The sequence below is a fragment of the Xenopus laevis genome, chromosome 1L (assembly GCF_017654675.1).
Source record: "Xenopus laevis strain J_2021 chromosome 1L, Xenopus_laevis_v10.1, whole genome shotgun sequence".
NCBI lineage: Eukaryota > Metazoa > Chordata > Amphibia > Anura > Pipidae > Xenopus > Xenopus laevis.
The window spans coordinates 88,854,130-88,870,771 of record NC_054371.1 but is presented as its reverse complement, the minus strand read 5'-3'; the positions used below and the strand labels follow the sequence as shown (position 1 = coordinate 88,870,771).

The window sequence follows — 16,642 nt, the reverse complement described above, 5'->3', positions numbered from 1 at the left end:
CGACCTTGACCCTGCTTAACCCTCCTGTTTGACGTTCTGGTTTGACCTCTGCCTGTTATTTGACTCCGATTCTGCCTCAGCCCATCTGATTGATTACCCGGTTTGACCCTTGCCTGTCTGACGACTCTAGCTATCTGCCTGCCTCGATCCAGCCTGTCTGACCACGAATCTGTCTTACGTTATTGTACCAGGACCTTCGGCCTAACTGACTTTAACAACAGTCGTGCCCCTTTGCTTGCCAGAACTCCTCGCCTTGCTCCTCTCGAAAAGTCCAGGTAGCATCTGAGTACGCTGAGGGCTCCTCCCGAAGCCAAAGGCGGTCACACTACTGGTGAAGCCGAGCCGAGACCAGGGAGCTTGGCATTAGTTCTGGTTTAAGGTGCCGACCGTGACAATTTTGCTACAAAAGTTCTACAACATCTTTCTCAGATCGATAAAAATAACCCAATAAATACATTATGACCCAGAGGCATTACAGTTAAGACTACATCTCAAATCTATCGTACAATTAGGACCACATTATTAATTGAAACTCCAAATAATTTTATAAGCAAATGGACCTCAGTAATTCTGCTAAGATACTCCAATTTCACACAAAGACTATGCAAACGCTGTCTACTAGTAAATATCAGGAAATGTCTCTACAGATACTACATCAATAGTATCTGACACCACTTCGGAGAAATCATATTGGTACTACAAATACAGACAAATGCCTGAGATGCCAACAACCTAGAGCTGACCTCGTACACTGTCTATGGCTTTGCCCTGTATCCAAAAATTATGGGGAGAAGTTCCCCATAGTTCCCCACAACTGCACCCTTAACATGGGCAATTTTTGGAATACCCCCCCACACAATCAAAACTTACTCGTTCAGAGAGACTCTTAGCAGAATGATTAACTGCTGCAACTAGGAAAACTATTTTACATCACTGGCTTTCTTCATCTGCCCCCCCCCCCCCGCTCTCATTAGTCAAACAAAAACTCCATCACATTTTTCATATGGATTGGCTGGAATCTATGACAAATAAAGAACAATCCTTTAAAAATCATAGGAACGTGTCAGTATCAGGTGCTGCACCCGCAATAGTTCCCCTCAAAGCCACCGCCAGCCCCGCGAACCTGCGTTGTCCCGACCCTTTGACACTGCTAAGAGATCGGCACAATCCTTCCATAGGCTAATTACAAATGAAAACAGAACTTCCACCTATGGAAGGATCACTCCGCCCCCAGCACAGCATCACAGAAGCAAGGCAGAGGATCCATTAGTAGTGTCAGAGGGTCGTCTGCTTTGAGGGGAACTATTCCGGGTGCAGCAACTACTTGATACTGACACATTCCTATGATTTTTATAGGAACTTGTTTTTTTTTACAGTGAGAGCTGTGAAGATGTGGAATTCTCTCCCTTAATCAGCTGTACAGGCTGATAGATTAGATAGTTTTAAGAAGGGGTTGGATGGCTTTTTAGCAAGTGAGTGAATACAGCGTTATGGAAGATAGCTCATAGTACAAGTTGATCCAGGTACTAGTCCGATTGCCATTTTGGAGTCAGGAAGGAATTTTTTTCCCCTCTGAGGCAAATTGAAAGGCTTCGATCATAAGGGTTTTTCGCCTTCCTCTGGATCAACTGGCAGTTAGGCAGGTTATATATAGACTTAAAAGGTTGAACTTGATGGACGTGTGTCTTTTTTCAGCCTAATTTACCATACATATACTTACTATATATATTATACCATGCTACTGTGTCAAAGATTTGTTGTCTGATCCTGCTACATGTTTATTTTTTAATAAAATTACCTTTTTCAGTTAATTTTTTGAAGTTTAAAGGTAACTTTACCTACTTGGCTTGAAATAGATCCTGCACAATGTTACACTTGTCAAAGTCAGCCTTAGTTGATAGTACAGGTATGGGACCTGATATCCAGAATGCTTGGGACCTGGGATTTTCCGGATAATGGATCTTTCTGTAATTTGGATCTTCATACCTTAAGTCTACTAGAAAATTATGTAAAAATTAAATAGCCTGACTAATGGCTTCCACTGATCACCTTTGGCCAGATAAGGTACAGGGGAAACAGGCCATACCTACATGCAAATTCAGGGATAGCAATATAATGGTGGCCATACACGGGCAGATAAAGCTGCCGATATCGGTCGTTTGGACCGATTTGACAGCTTATCTGCCCGTGTATGGGGGCTTCCGACCGGTCTTCCCGATCGATATCCGCCACGATATCGATCGGGATGGTTTGATTTTAAAATGACAAACCCTAAAGCCCCTTGGCGCATCGTAATTCGATTGTTCGGCCATACGGCCGAACGTTCGGATTACCCCCGATATAGCCATGCCGTTAGTGGCATATCGGGGAAAGATCCGCTTGTTTGGCGATGTCGCCAAACGAGCGGATCTTTGAGTCTATGGCCACCTTAAGTGAACCAGTACCATAGCTGTCTACTCATTTAGAGTAGTGTTTATGGAAACAACATAAAAACACCAGATTATAGGCAGGATGTTATGTTACCCCCAAATGGCTGCCTCTATTGTTGGTTTTATTGGAGCAACTTAAAGAAATGTGAATCACAGTATTCATCCATTGGCAGCTCTAAACAAACCTTGACAGACTTAGAATTTCAAGGATTTTGTATGGACCAATAAACTTAGGTCATAACTAGGGATGCACCGAATCCACTATTTTGAATTCGGCCAAACCCCGGAATCCTTCGAGAAAGATTCAGCCGAATACTGAACCGAATCCAAACCCTAATTTACATATGCAGATTAGGGGTGGGAAGGGGAAAAAAATGTACGTCCTTGTTTTCTGACAAAAAGTCATGTGATTTCCCTCCCGCCCCTAATTTGCATATGCAAATTAGGGTTCGAATTCCGTTAGGCCTGGCAGAAGGATTCGGCCGAATCCTACTGAAAAAAAGCGAATCCCGAACCGAATCCTAGATTCGGTGCATCCCTAGTCATAACTGGGCAGAGGGAACCTGGAATTGGATATTTTTAGTAGACTGCTAAACCCTGGTACCTAGGAGCAGTCCTATGATATATGGCTCTGTTAGAGACGGTCCTTAGACAGGATAGGAATTACCTAGAATTACCCTAGTTTCTATCCCTTTGCTAGACCTGTCAGGTATTTGCCTAATACAAATGGTTCCTGTACTGTTAGAGAAGGTCCTTAGATAGGATTAGCTTGTTCTTAGCTGAACTGACTAGTTTCTATCCCTTTACTGGACCTGTCAGGTATTTACCCAATACAGATGGTTCCTGTACTGTTAGAAAAGGTCCTTAGACAGTATAGGAATTAGCTTGTACTTATATGAACTGTCTAGTTTCCACTGGCATAACTACCGGGGGAGCAAAGGGTGCAATTGCACCAGGGACCACTCCTCCTTGGGGCCCGCTAGAGATTGCGCTGCAGTGTGGTAGTCCCGCCAAAAATCGCGGTGGTAAGTAATCTGCACATCTAGAGGGGTGGGGGAGGGGCCCGGGTGCACATCCTGCGCCCTGGCTTGGAAGACTCTAGTTACGTTACTGCTAGTTTCTATCGCTTTACTGGACCTGTCAGGTTTTTGCCTAATACAGATGGTCCCTGTACTGTTAGAGAAGGTCCTTAGGCAGGATGGGAATTAGCTTGTTCTTATATGAACTGACTGGTTTCTATCCCTTTACTGGACCTGTCAGGTATTTGCCTAATACAGATGGTCCCTGTACTGTTATAGAAGGTCCATAGACAGGATGGGAATTAGTTTGTATGAACTAACTAGTTTCTATCCCTTTACTGGACCTCATATGAAATAGCAGTAAAACAGTCTAACACAGATGATGGATTTCACACATCTTTTATATGAATAACTAAGTACTATCTCTTAAAATGGCAGAAATATGTCCTTTAATGAGTTGCAAATAGTTTTTTTTATCTATTTAACATACCATAAGGTTAATATATTGTGAGGGCCTTTATAAGGATGAGAAATAGCTAGCTCTATTAGAACAGACTAGAGTCTATCCTTATTTGGGACCTTACTTTGAAGGTCCTTGTACTGGATGGCATTTAGCTTTGTCATTATAGACTGGTCTAATTCCTATACTTTCCTGGTACCTCACCACTAGAGGCATTAGGTCCTTTCTAGGGATAGAAACTAGCTCACTGCCATATGAATCAACTATTTCCTTTCCACTAGAGGGACGGTCCTTTCCAGGGATAGGAACTAGTCGCTACCATTGCATAACTGGGTCACTTACAATGGGAGTACCAAGATGGATTAATTGCAACATCTGGTACAGAATTAAGCAGTACAATGCTTATATGTGTTAGCCAAATCCAAATGTGGCTTCCATAAGCATTTTCCTGTTAATGTGAATTTCTACTGTGCTGTCTATAATCTTTACAAGGACAACTTATAGATATACGGCAGCACTTGGCACAGGGTTAATAATTACATACTGTGGTAGGATGGAGGAAAGGGGAAAATGAGAAATTGTCCCTAATGTGCTAACAGGCATAGCAAACATTGGCAAGTAATTTATTTTAGAGGAATTATTTTCTATAGAGAGAAAAAATATATAGTACCCCACAATAACTAATTATCAATCAAAAGGTCACTCCAAAATCGTTAATTATTTCAAACCAACTACATTTTCTAATTAGCACGATTGGTATTGGTCACTGAGAAAAAGTTGCCTGCGCTTGCAAAGTAATAAAGCAGATACATTTGAGATTGACTCAGGTTCCTGTACTGAAACACCTATAAAGTTAAGACAAATAATACTTGTGGCAGTTTGGAACAGGTTCTAAATGGCTATGGGCAGCACACATTAGTAATATTTTTTTTTCTGCATGGGATCACAATAATTCAGAGATAAGCAACTAAGGAATAAACTTGTTTCACTTGGAAAGATAATCCAGGAGGAGTATTTTGCATATACATAACTACACAGGGTCCTGTAAGGGTCTTGATTCTTGTACCGGGAAGGGACCTGTTATCCAGAATGCTCAGGACCTGGGTTTTTCCAGATAACGGATCTTTCTGTAATTTGGATCTTCATAACTTAAGTCTACTATAAAATCATGTAAACATTAAATAAGCCCAATAGGCTGGTTTTGCTTCCAACAAGGATTAATTATATCTTAGTTTGGATCAAGTACAAGGTACTGCTTTATTACGACAGAGAAATGGGAAATCAGATGAAAAAATTTGAATTATTTGGATAAAATGGAGTCTATGGGAGACGGCCTTTCCATAATTCAGAGCTTTCTGTATAACGGGTTTCCGAATAGCGGATCCCAAACCTGTACATTTTAAATCATTTGTTTGCAAAAAAATATTATTATCTCCAAGGTTTAGGTTATGGTGTGGTCACTGGGGGAGCACAACAAGCTTTGACTGTGGGGCTTAATACTTCCTAGCTGTGCAAATGGTACCCATTATAATAGTGTACTGGTATGGAACCTGTTATTCATAATGTTCGGGATCTGGGGTTTTCTGGATAAGGTATATTTCTGTTATTTGGATCTTTATACCTTAGGTCTACCAGAAAATCAAGTAAACATTAAATAAACCCAATAGGCTGTTTTTTTCCAATAACGATTAATTTTATCTCAGTTTGGATAAAGTACAAAGTACTGTTGTGTTATTACAGAGAAAAAGGAAATCATTTTTAAAAATTCATGTTATTTGGATAAAATGATGTCAACGAGAAACAGCCTTTTCGTAATTAGAAGCTTTATGGACAAGCGGTTTCATACCTGTACATGTATTTTCTCCTTTATACCGGTTTTTGAAACATGAATCATTTTTTGCTATATAGAGCCACAAATTCGTAATTTCCCTTGTGTCCATGCTTAAATGGATATGTTGAAAAGCATAGGTACTTGTAACTAAATCACATATCTATATGTGTTTCTTTATTTTAAAAATCCTTATTTTATTTCACAGTACATTTATTTTCTTTTTGAAATCTGCTGGGCATTACTATTTCACCCCAGGTTAAACACGTCACTGTTTATGCATTACAGTTGTATTTTCCAGGAATCCTCAAGCAGCATCTGGAACACATTGTGCTTTCTTGTAACAAAATGAGACATCCCATCTGTCTGGCTAAAAAGGGAAGCACGGGGTTAAGCCAGGAGAAGGTTGTGGGAGAGGGTGGAGCTATTGGGGGAAATGAGACCAGAGGAAGTGAAATATCTTAGTGTTCGTGGATCAAAGCAGGTGGGAACATAGCATTCATGCATGCACAGCACAATTAATGTTTGTTTCAATAGCCTGAATGTCTCTGTAGACAAACTTATGCAGACAGCGGATGATTCTGCATGCAGATTCTGGATGCACAGGGGAGCTTTGTCTTCTCAGCAGCATGGTAACCTGCTAGAGAAAGAGAACTTAATGATTATGGATTTACTAACATTTGGCATGTGTTGATTTCTATAAAATGCCTTTAAGTATGACTGATTGAGAGTCTTGTGATTGCTCCATTGTTAGCTAAACAGCAGGCTGCTTTCCAAGGCATCTTGCAGTCCCTTGGAATCTAAAGGAATGTGTTTTTTTCAGACAGCCAGAATATAGCATCATTGTAGCAATATCAAGCAGAAACAAATGGGCCTTCTGTGTTAGCGTAACTCATGCTTTTTTATCTATCTAAAAAAAAAAAAATATATATACTATAGTGTCAGTACAGACAGGCATCAGAAGTCATTTATTTCAAGTTATACCATGAGAAAAGGGTTGTAATGTTTCCAAAGCTGCTGTAAATGTCTGCAAGTAACGACAATTAGAAAGTCTCATATCACTGCCAATGTGTAATGGTTTTATACAGGCAGCTTGAAAGCTTATAGTTTCTTGGAAGATACAGTTCAGGTATATTTTTCCTTTTATAAGAAGCTTACATTTTGAGATTGCTGTTGATCCTTCAATTTGTTAATCTTTATAATGATAACATTCATTTATAACATACATTTTATTGTCTGAACAGAACATTGATTTTCTGTACATTTGTAGCTATATAACGATGTGGGGGTTGACATATTGCTTTTATTTGGCAGGTAGATTCCAAAGACTGCTGTTATAGAAACAAAGAATGCTTTTGCCCTTTTTCTTTAGAGAATGCCTCCACTATGTTAAAACAAGAAAAACATTTACTCCAGTTCATATCTGTACATATAGGATATGATTGTTTTGTGTAGACAATACAGTGTTCTTCAGGGTTACGTTGGATAAACAATGAAGAAAAGTTCCAGTATACAACATTTAAAAAACAAGATATTGTGGTGCTCCCTGGATGCTCAGAAAAACATCAAACAAAAGAAGTTTAGTCACACCCTTGCTACATTTTGGCTTGTAACACAGATCAAAACACTAGATCAAAACACTGGTAGCGAGGGCCACTTATTGCTGACTGCCCATAGTAAATAAATTCACATGGTAGATTATTTTGGGCAGACCCTCAGCCGTTTCCGATGTGCTGATTATCTTTCATGAGCCATGTGACGCAGGCCACACTTTTTGCTACTGGACACTAAAGAAGAAGAAGAAGATCATTTTTGAAGTTAAAATGATGTTCCTATGTAACAGAATCTAAAACAAGTCAGTAAATGAAAGAATGCAAAGTTAGCAGCTGTTTGGGTGCATCATGGGATCAATCACAGCACCACTTCAAATATTTTGAACATTACAAGTTTAAAGGGGTTGTTGAACTTTTAATTAACTTTTATTTAAGTGTAGAGAGTGCTATTCTGAGACAATTTGGGTCCAAATTACCCTAGCAACCATGCACTGATTTTAACAAGAGACTGGAATATGAATAGGAGAGGGCCTAAATAGAAAGATGAGCAATAAAAAGTAGCAATAACAAAACTTGTAGCCTTAGGGTCATGCCACACTGGGCGTTTTGGGGAGATTTGGTCGCCTGGAGACAAATCGCCTCGTTTTGGCGCTGGCGAAAATGAAAAAAACGCCGGCACTAATCACACGCGGCGATTCGTTTACCAAAGTCGCCAAAGTTTCCTTGTGTGGCAACTTCGGGCGTCTTCGGAAAACGAATCGCCACGTGTGATTTTTCGCGCGTTTTTTCATTTTAGCCGGCGCAGAGTGAGGGAAGGCGTTTGGGGAGATTGGTCGCCGCAAAAATTAGCTGATTAGTCGCCAGGCGACCAAATCTCCCCAAAACGCCCAGTGTGGCCTGATCTTTACAGTGACCCCTTCTAAAAAGTCAGAAGAAGAAGGCAAGTAATTCAAAAACTACAAAGAAAAAATGACGGCCAATTGAAAAGTTGCTTAGAATTAGCTATTCTATAACATACTAAAAATTAATCTAAAGGTTGCATTAAAGGACCAGTCACATCAAAAAATGAAAATGTTTTAAAGTAATAAAAATATAATGCAGTGTTGCCCTGTACTAGTAAAACTGCTGTTTGCTTCATAAACACTACTATTGTTTATATAAATAAGCTGCTGTGTAGCCATGGGGGCAGCTATTCAAAGGAGAAAAGGCTGAAGTTACACAGTAGCTAGCAGATAAGCTCTGTAGAACATAATGTTATCTGTTAACCACTAATTATCCTGTGCCATGTAGCCTTTTTTCAATTTCCGCCATTGCTACTCAGCAGCTAGTTTATATGAACTATAGTAGTGTTTCTGAAGCAAACAGATCCGTTTTACCAGTGCAGGGCAACACTACATTATATTCTCATTACTTTAAAACACTTTCATTTTTTGGTGCTACTGTTCCTTTAAGAATGCCATTAATAACAAGGCAATGAAACCAACCAGTGTGTTTTATATAGTGAATAAAGTAACCCCTCTTGTAAAATATTAAGATATTATAAGTTACTGAGGAGTTTCATGACCATATAAAAACACTAGGCCGAAGGCAGAGTGTTTTTATACAGGTCATGGAACTCCGAGATAACTTCTAATATCCTCATATTTTGCAACAGAGGTACTTTATTTATTATAATACATAAGTTTCAGTGAGTCATGTGACAGAAATGACATTGGGGGCACATTTACTAATGGTCAAATATCGAGGGTTAATTAACCCTCGATATTCGACCGTTGAAGTAAAATCCTTCGACTTCGAATATCGAAGTCGAAGGATTTACCGCAAATACTTCGACCGAACGATTAAAGCCTTCGAATTGAACGATTCAAAGACGATTCGAAGGATTTTAATCCAATCGCTCGAATGATTTTCCTTCGATCAGAAAATTGTTAGAAAGCCTATGGGGACCTTCCCCATAGGCTAACATTGATGTTCGGTAGGTTTTAGTTGGCAAAGTAGGGGGTCGAAGTTTTTTTTAAAGAGACAGTACTTCGACTATCGAATGGTCGAATAGTCGAACGATTTTTAGTTTGAATCATTCGATTCGAAGTCGAAGGTCGAAGTAGCCAATTCGATGGTCGAAGTAGCCAAAAAACCGTTCGAAATTCTAAGTATTTTTTCTTCTATTCCTTCACTCGACCGAAGTAAATGTGCCCCTAGAACTCACCATTTATAACTGATGATATCAGAACTCACCGTTTATAAGGATATAATTTACAAGATATTCATGGCTTTTGTGTATTATAAGGATATAATTTACAGGATATTCATGACTCTTGTATGTTATAAGACTTTTTGTAGGGTCTATTGACACTCTGTGTGTATATAGATTTACTATGCACTGCTGGCAAATGTTTACTTTCTGTTATTTGTAAGAATAGCAGGAAACCTTGGTCAAACAGTACTGCAGGGACACCTTGAAGACTTTATAATCACTATAATGAAGGGTATGTGGAGGCATCATTGCTGTGCATGTTGGGCTGAGGATTTTGGGTTAATGGTATGAACAGTAGTGTGTAGTGTAAGCTCTAGCTTGCTCCCTCGACCATGTTTTAGTTGTGAAAAAAATGTCTTCTCTGTATAAATTTGATTTACTTCAGTTTTAGATCAAATCTCAAGAATGTTAAATGTCTCAGCTTCAGCCTTATGCTTTCAATTACGTGTTATCGAATGCAAACCCTTCACATGTGATTTCTTTGTGCTGGAGAGCTGAGGACATTTTGAGTGTCCAAATTTGCTTTCTTAGAAATGAACGTGGGCTACCATACTAATTAAGTGAATGCAAGGAAAATGACATACAGGATATAGAGTCAAAGTTGGTAGTATTTCTGTTTGTTACTAACTGATAAAGAAATACAGCAGAACCCACTTTCACATAGAAATAGAAATTTAACATTAGATGACTAAAGGTAAGGTATGGAGCAAAACACAAATGTTTTTTGACCACACATACGATTTGCTTGTAAGGCACAAAGAAGTTGGCATACTTTTTTGTGGCTACTGCTGGCAGGCGCATTTTCTACATCGGTATGGGGCACAAGTGTGCATTTTGCTCTTGAATCTATCCCCCATGTGCCCATTTGTGTACAAATTAAAGGGATACTGTCATGGGAAAAACATTTTTTTTCAAAATGAATCAGTTAATAGTGCTGCTCCAGCAGAATTCTGCACTGAAATCCATTTCTTAAAAGAGCAAACAGATTTTTTTATATTCAATTTTGAAATCTGACATGGGGCTAGACATATTGTCAATTTCCCAGCTGCCCCAAGTCATGTGACTTGTGCTCTGATAAACTTCAATCACTCTTTGCTGCTGTACTGCAAGTTGGAGTGATATCACCCCCCTCCCTTTTTCCCCCCAGCAGCCAAACAAAAGATCAATGGGAAGGTAACCAGATAACAGCTCCCTAACACAAGATAACAGCTGCCTGGTAGATCTAAGAACAGCACTCAATAGTAAAAACCCATGTCTAACTGAGACACATTCAGTTACATTGAGAAGGAAAAACAGCAGCCTGCCAAAAAGCGTTTCTCTCCTAAAGTGCAGGCACAAGTCACATGACCTGGGGCAGCTGGGAAATTGACAAAATGTCTAGCCCCATGCCAGATTTCAAAATTGAATATAAAAAAATCTGTTTGCTCTTTTGAGAAATGGATTTCAGTACAGAATTCTGCTGGAGCAGCACTATTAACTGATTCATTTTAGTGGAAAGTAAACCCAAAATAGCATATTTTACTTTTTAAGACACCCAGTTCATTTGCTTTACCTGTTTAACATTGCTTTACATTGCTTCTAGTTTCGAGTCCGGTAATGGACCTGCATGCCATGATTCACATACACGAACAAGGATCACAGCAAGAAATTTTACAGGAAGATCCCAATGCAAATCAGAGGCACAGAGAACGTATCTTTAGACCAAGAGTATCCCTGTTTGGTTTAAACGAGGAAGAAGTTCGATCTAGGTACCGCTTCAGCACTGAAGTTATTCTGGAGCTTTTTGAACAAATCCAGCAAGATATAGAGCCTAACTGTGAGCGAAACCATGCTGTTCCTGGAATGGTGAAATTACTAAGTGCCCTTCATTATTTTGCCTCAGCATCATTTCAAGGTACAGTGTCTGCACTTTCTGGGATATCCCAGCCCAGTTTCAGCAGGCATCTAACTCAGGTGTTAAAGGCAATAAACAAACTTACTCCACAATATATTGTATTTCCATCAGACAAAGCTGCATTACAAACAATAAAAGATGGCTTCCAAAAAATCTCATTTTTTCCCAATGTTATGGGGATAATTGACTGCACTCACGTTGCTCTGTCCCCTCCTACAGAAGACATTTACAGAAACAGTAAAAATTTTCACTCTTTAAATGTCCAGATGGTGTGTGCAGCCGATATGCGGATTCTTAACTTGGTAGCTGGTTATCCTGGATCAACCCACGATTCCTATATTTTAAAGCATTCGAGCTTGCACTCAATTTTGACATCTGGCAATTTACCAGAAGGTTGGATACTGGGTAAGCAAAATACATTTAAAATTAAAAAATGTCATTATGTAAAACATTATATAAAATAATTGATTAACATACAGCATGGATCCTAGCTGGTGCCATACACACAAATCACTCTCAATTTGTAAATTTGTCCTGTGTGCCCAAAATTGCTGGGGCTGGGAACCACTTGTTTTCGGCAGTGATACCATTTTAAATAAATGTTATAATGGTATGGGATCCGTTATCCGGAAACCCATTATCCAGAAAGTTCCAAATTACAGAAAGGCTGTCTCCCATAGACTCCATTATAATCAAATAATCCAAATTTTTAAACATGATTTCCTTTTTTTCTGTAATAATAAAACAGTACCTTTTACTTGATCTCAGCTAAGCTATAATTAATCCATACTGGAAGCAAAACCAGCCTATTGCGGTTATTTAATGTTTACATGATTTTCTAGTAGACTTAAGGTATGAAGATCCAACTTATGGAAAGACCCGTTATCCAGAAAAGCCCTGGTCCCAAGCATTTTGGATAATAAGTCCCATACCTGTATATCCTGAGGTTACTTTGAATAATAATACATTTATGTGAGGGAAAATGTTTCCCAAAAAAGTAAATTTCAAATGAAATAATCATGTTTTCCAGGTGATGATGCATATCCGGTGACTGAATACTTACTAACACCTGTCAAGGATGCAAAAACAAAGGCAGAAAAACAATATAACGCTGCACACACGTTAGCTCACTCCATCATTGAGCGTACATTTGGATCTATTAAAAGTCGCTTCCGTTGTCTGGATCGATCAGGCGGTGTACTGCAGTATTCTCCAGAAAAGGGAGCTCAGATCATCCTGGCCTGCTGCATTTTGCATAACTTGGCAGTCAGTCGCAATTTGCATATTGACATTCTTGATGATCTTGAGGCTCCACCCCCAGTTCCACCAGTTTCTGAAGAGGAGAACACACAAGCTGGAAAAAGAACCAGAATTCGAGTTATCAACCAACATTTCTCATGTAAGTTCATATTATGCCATTTCTCAACCTGTCCTCAGGATCTAACAACAATGCACTATTTCTAGGCAGGGTTTCAGCTATTTGCCTGTGAATATACTTGTATTGTGCTTGTATTTCATCTTTGCTGATGAATTCACTTAGAGATTGTTGTGCTTGTGTGTATTCCTCACATGATCATTAAAATGCTTACTTTTTCTACCGTAGACGCCAAAGGGGTTTATTTATTAAAGTTCAAGTTGTGTTTTCCACAAAAAATCGAGTTTCAAGATGATTTTTTTGATCAAAACTCACATTTTCGGGTTAAAAAAAAGTTTTTTTTTAAAAAAAAAAAAATACCCACGACCATGGAAATAGCTTGAATCCGAAAATATACCATCTAAAACCTGTCAAGGTCATGTAGGAGTCAATGGCAGAGGTCCCTTGAACCATTTGAAGATGTTAATAGCTTTCATGATGTTCAAGTTTTTTGGAGGGTTTTGCCTGAAAATTTGAGCAGTTCAAGTTTTTTTTTCACCAAAAACATGATCAATTAGAGTTTTCCGGTTTCGCAACCCAAACTCGCTGAATCAAGTTTTTTCCATTCTAGTTTTTTTCTTAAATAAGAAACCATTTCAGGGTTATTTACAAAAATCTGAATTTATCTCATTATTTGAATTTAAAAAAAACACATTACTATGGCACACATTTACAACTCGCTGGGTGCAGGTTGCAAAGTGCACTTTGTAAGTGCTTTGTAAATGGGCAAATAAGGGCCGCAATTATGCACCCCTTAGTGCTCTAGAACTTGCAGCCAGATATTAAATGAGTACATTAGCTCTCTACAATTTTGATCTTCCTTATTTGTGGTTGTGTATTTAAGCATAAGAATATGCTCCATGGTATTGCATTTGACTATAAGTGAAGAAAAGACCAGTATATGAACCTCAATAAAACTAGATTCTAGAGGAGAGTCTATCACTAAACATTATTTTGTATATTATTTATTGGGATGAAAATATATAAATGAATAAAAGTACTGTACCTCTAAAACGTATTAAATCAAGAAAAAAACAGTTGCTATTGGCTCTATTAAAATGTGTAGGAGGGTGAAAATTTTTATAAAAAATCCTTATAACCCATGGGTGTTTTTTTCCAACAGGAGATTTCTCAGCTTGGAATGGAATACACCTGCTTCCTATGGATGTAGATGGCTACATCTCCACCTCTACATGAAAAATGACAGAATCACCTATCTGCTTTAGTGCTACATAGTAGTCCATAGTTAACAATGTATTCATTTTACATACTGCCAGCATTCCTCAAAATGAAATTATTAACAGAAAGATTTACCTATCTATATATGTGTGTCCATAAGAGGTTTTGTAGAGATCACTGGACAGTGTTTTTCTTCCCCTTGAGCTCTCGGCAGAGCATTGTGGATTGGGTGAGCTACTACAGTTCACAGGTGGTGTGATTTGATTGTGAATGAGCAGTATGTTGTACAGATTGTCAAATGTCTTCAGTTATCTAAGCAGATATAGATGTCTATATAAATATAGCTAACAAAATACAGTATGATCCTTTTGTTAATTCAAAGGCCATTCTTTAGTGTTAATTCTGTTTATTTGCTCTACTTACACACTAAACAAAACACTATTTTTTAAGTAAATTACTTGCTTCAATACTTTTATTTAGCGCCCAAATAATCTTTTTGTGAAAATACAGTACAACCATTAACTGAATATGGTTTGTGGTATTTTTTCCATGAATTGATGTGAAGTGCTGTCTATTATGTGCACTGAATTTTCCCTATTTGCATGTTTGTTAAAAAAAAAAAAATATGAAAGCTAGGCAGATGGTTGTGTTTCAGCCTCAACAACTATATATATATATTTAACCAGAACTTCCACAATGCTTGCTTCTGTTTTATTGCTTCCTGTGGAGAATGACTTAAAGCAAGCTGAATGGCAACTCCCTGAAATATGTATAAAGCAAATACTGAAATGTTTTGTGCACATAATTATATCAGTCTTTCTTGATGAAAATTTTCCATGTTTCTGACTATATTTAATGCCCAAATTAAATAATGCCCAAATTTTTACCACTGTAATGAGGGTTTGGTACATTTATCCTGTAGTATTACTATATACACAAGTCAGTGTGTATATTAGTTGCTAACTCTACTCCAGACAGAGAGGGCAATTTATTGGCCCTTGTATCAGCAAAATAATGGATAGGTATCTAGCTGGAAATTGGATGGATATCCTATCTGACAGGTTTAATGATCTCATTGGCCCATTGATTTAGTTCTTGTTTGGCAGGTCAGTATAGCCCCATTAACAATCCACCAAATTTTTCAGAGAAAAAAAATTACAAAAATCTGTAAAAGTCTTCTAACTTTCCAGCTGTTATTCAACTTCAGCTGCAATCTCTTGGAGGCTCATTTATCAAAGGTTGAATTTCGAATTCATGTGAATTTTTTTGATTTCGAATATAATTCAATTGGGAGTTTATTTAAGAGAAAATTTGAATGCTAATATTCGATCAAATGGTTCCGACCCAAAAATTCAAATCATATTAGATTCGTACTAATCAAATTTTGAATGTCAGGAAGGCTATTAACATCTCCAAATGGCTCGTCTGTCCTCTGCTATTGACTTGTAAATGAACTCGGCAGGTTTTAGGTGGCGAATAATCCATGGTCATGGTGGGATAAATCTCACATTCAAATTTACATTCTAATAGGGGGATTAAAATTTGAATGTGTGAATTTTGAAACTTGAAAATTCGAAATTTACTATTCGACCCCTGATAAATCTACCCCTTACTGTCAGAGACTTCTGAGATTTCATCAACACCAAACAGCAAAATGTAGGCTGGGTACCTCTCAAATATACTGGGTGCGTCTCGGATATATATTATAATATGTGAATTGTAATATGTACCGGTAGTTTTAGCAATATGTTTTTTTTTTCAATGGGTCTCTCTGAAACTGACCGCACAAACTACCCGAAAACTAGTTTTAGAACTTGTTTTATATTGTTTCCATGGAATTGTATGCTTCCAAATTTGTTGCAAGCTTTGTAGAACTCTGTTCTTGTCAAGTGTACTTAACCTTTATTTAGCCACAATTTAATGTGAACTAAAGTGAGGATATAGTGTTTGCATCGTAAAGGACAAGCAAAGTGAAAACCACTGGGAGGTGATAATTTGTTAGGCATTCCCCAGTGATTGTAATTGCTAAACTTGGATGGACATGGAAAGAAGTACCAGCCCAGTCCGAGGCTGGCAATCATGGTACCTAACCAGGGTGGTACCTAACAAATTGCCACCCTCTAGTGTTTTACACTTTCCTTAAGTTTTACACTTTTCTAAGTTCATTGCATCTGGAAGTATTTCTTTGTCACTTAAACATTTTCCTGAATTGTATGCTGTTGCACTGGTCCCAAAAAGGATGTTGTTTGTTACTCCACCTGGAATACTGTTTTGTGTGCTGAGCTGGTAGTAGTGGAATACAGGTGTCCCTGAGTTCATGTTAAATTCAGTGTAAATTTGTACCTAATGCATACTTGTCTTGTCATTTGTACATAAAGGTTTGTCAGCAAATCTTGTTGTCATTATTTCATTTTTACGGAATGAAAAACTTACAGCATTTTCACTGACAGATCAAACAAAATTCAGTGCTTCTAGCATATAACAAAACAATGAACATAGCTGAAGATTGCCATATGTTGGTTATGCATTCCTTAAGGGCAGAGACACACGCTGCAATTCAGGAAGATTATTTGCCCAGCGAAAAATCTCCTCTTCTTCGGGGCGACTAATCT

The 16,642-nt window shown here is 38.1% G+C and overlaps 1 protein-coding gene across 2 annotated transcripts; it reads left to right on the top strand.

The window, feature by feature from the left end:
- Positions 1-6,130: 6,130 nt before the first annotated feature.
- On the top strand, positions 6,131-16,421 carry LOC108711333 (putative nuclease HARBI1). 2 transcript variants are annotated; one of them, XM_018252976.2, is made up of 4 exons: positions 6,131-6,220; positions 11,126-11,842; positions 12,468-12,836; positions 13,975-16,421. In XM_018252976.2, coding segments are annotated over exons 2-4 (1,074 nt in total). In that variant the 5' UTR covers positions 6,131-6,220; positions 11,126-11,139; the 3' UTR covers positions 13,977-16,421. The 2 variants fall into 2 exon arrangements, with proteins under 2 accessions (XP_018108465.1, XP_018108457.1); XM_018252968.2 differs by lacking the exon at positions 6,131-6,220 and adding an exon at positions 6,227-6,368.
- The last annotated feature ends 221 nt before the right edge of the window (positions 16,422-16,642 follow it).

Excerpts from the sequence above, each read along its gene's own strand:
- LOC108711333 (XM_018252968.2), top strand. The coding sequence starts at position 6,242 with ATGCACAGCACAATTAATGTTTGTTTCAATAGCCTGAATGTCTCTGTA. Across the intron at positions 6,369-11,125 it reads TTTGTCTTCTCAGCAGCATG|TTTCGAGTCCGGTAATGGAC; the intron begins GTAACCTGCTAG and ends CATTGCTTCTAG. Across the intron at positions 11,843-12,467 it reads ACCAGAAGGTTGGATACTGG|GTGATGATGCATATCCGGTG; the intron begins GTAAGCAAAATA and ends CATGTTTTCCAG.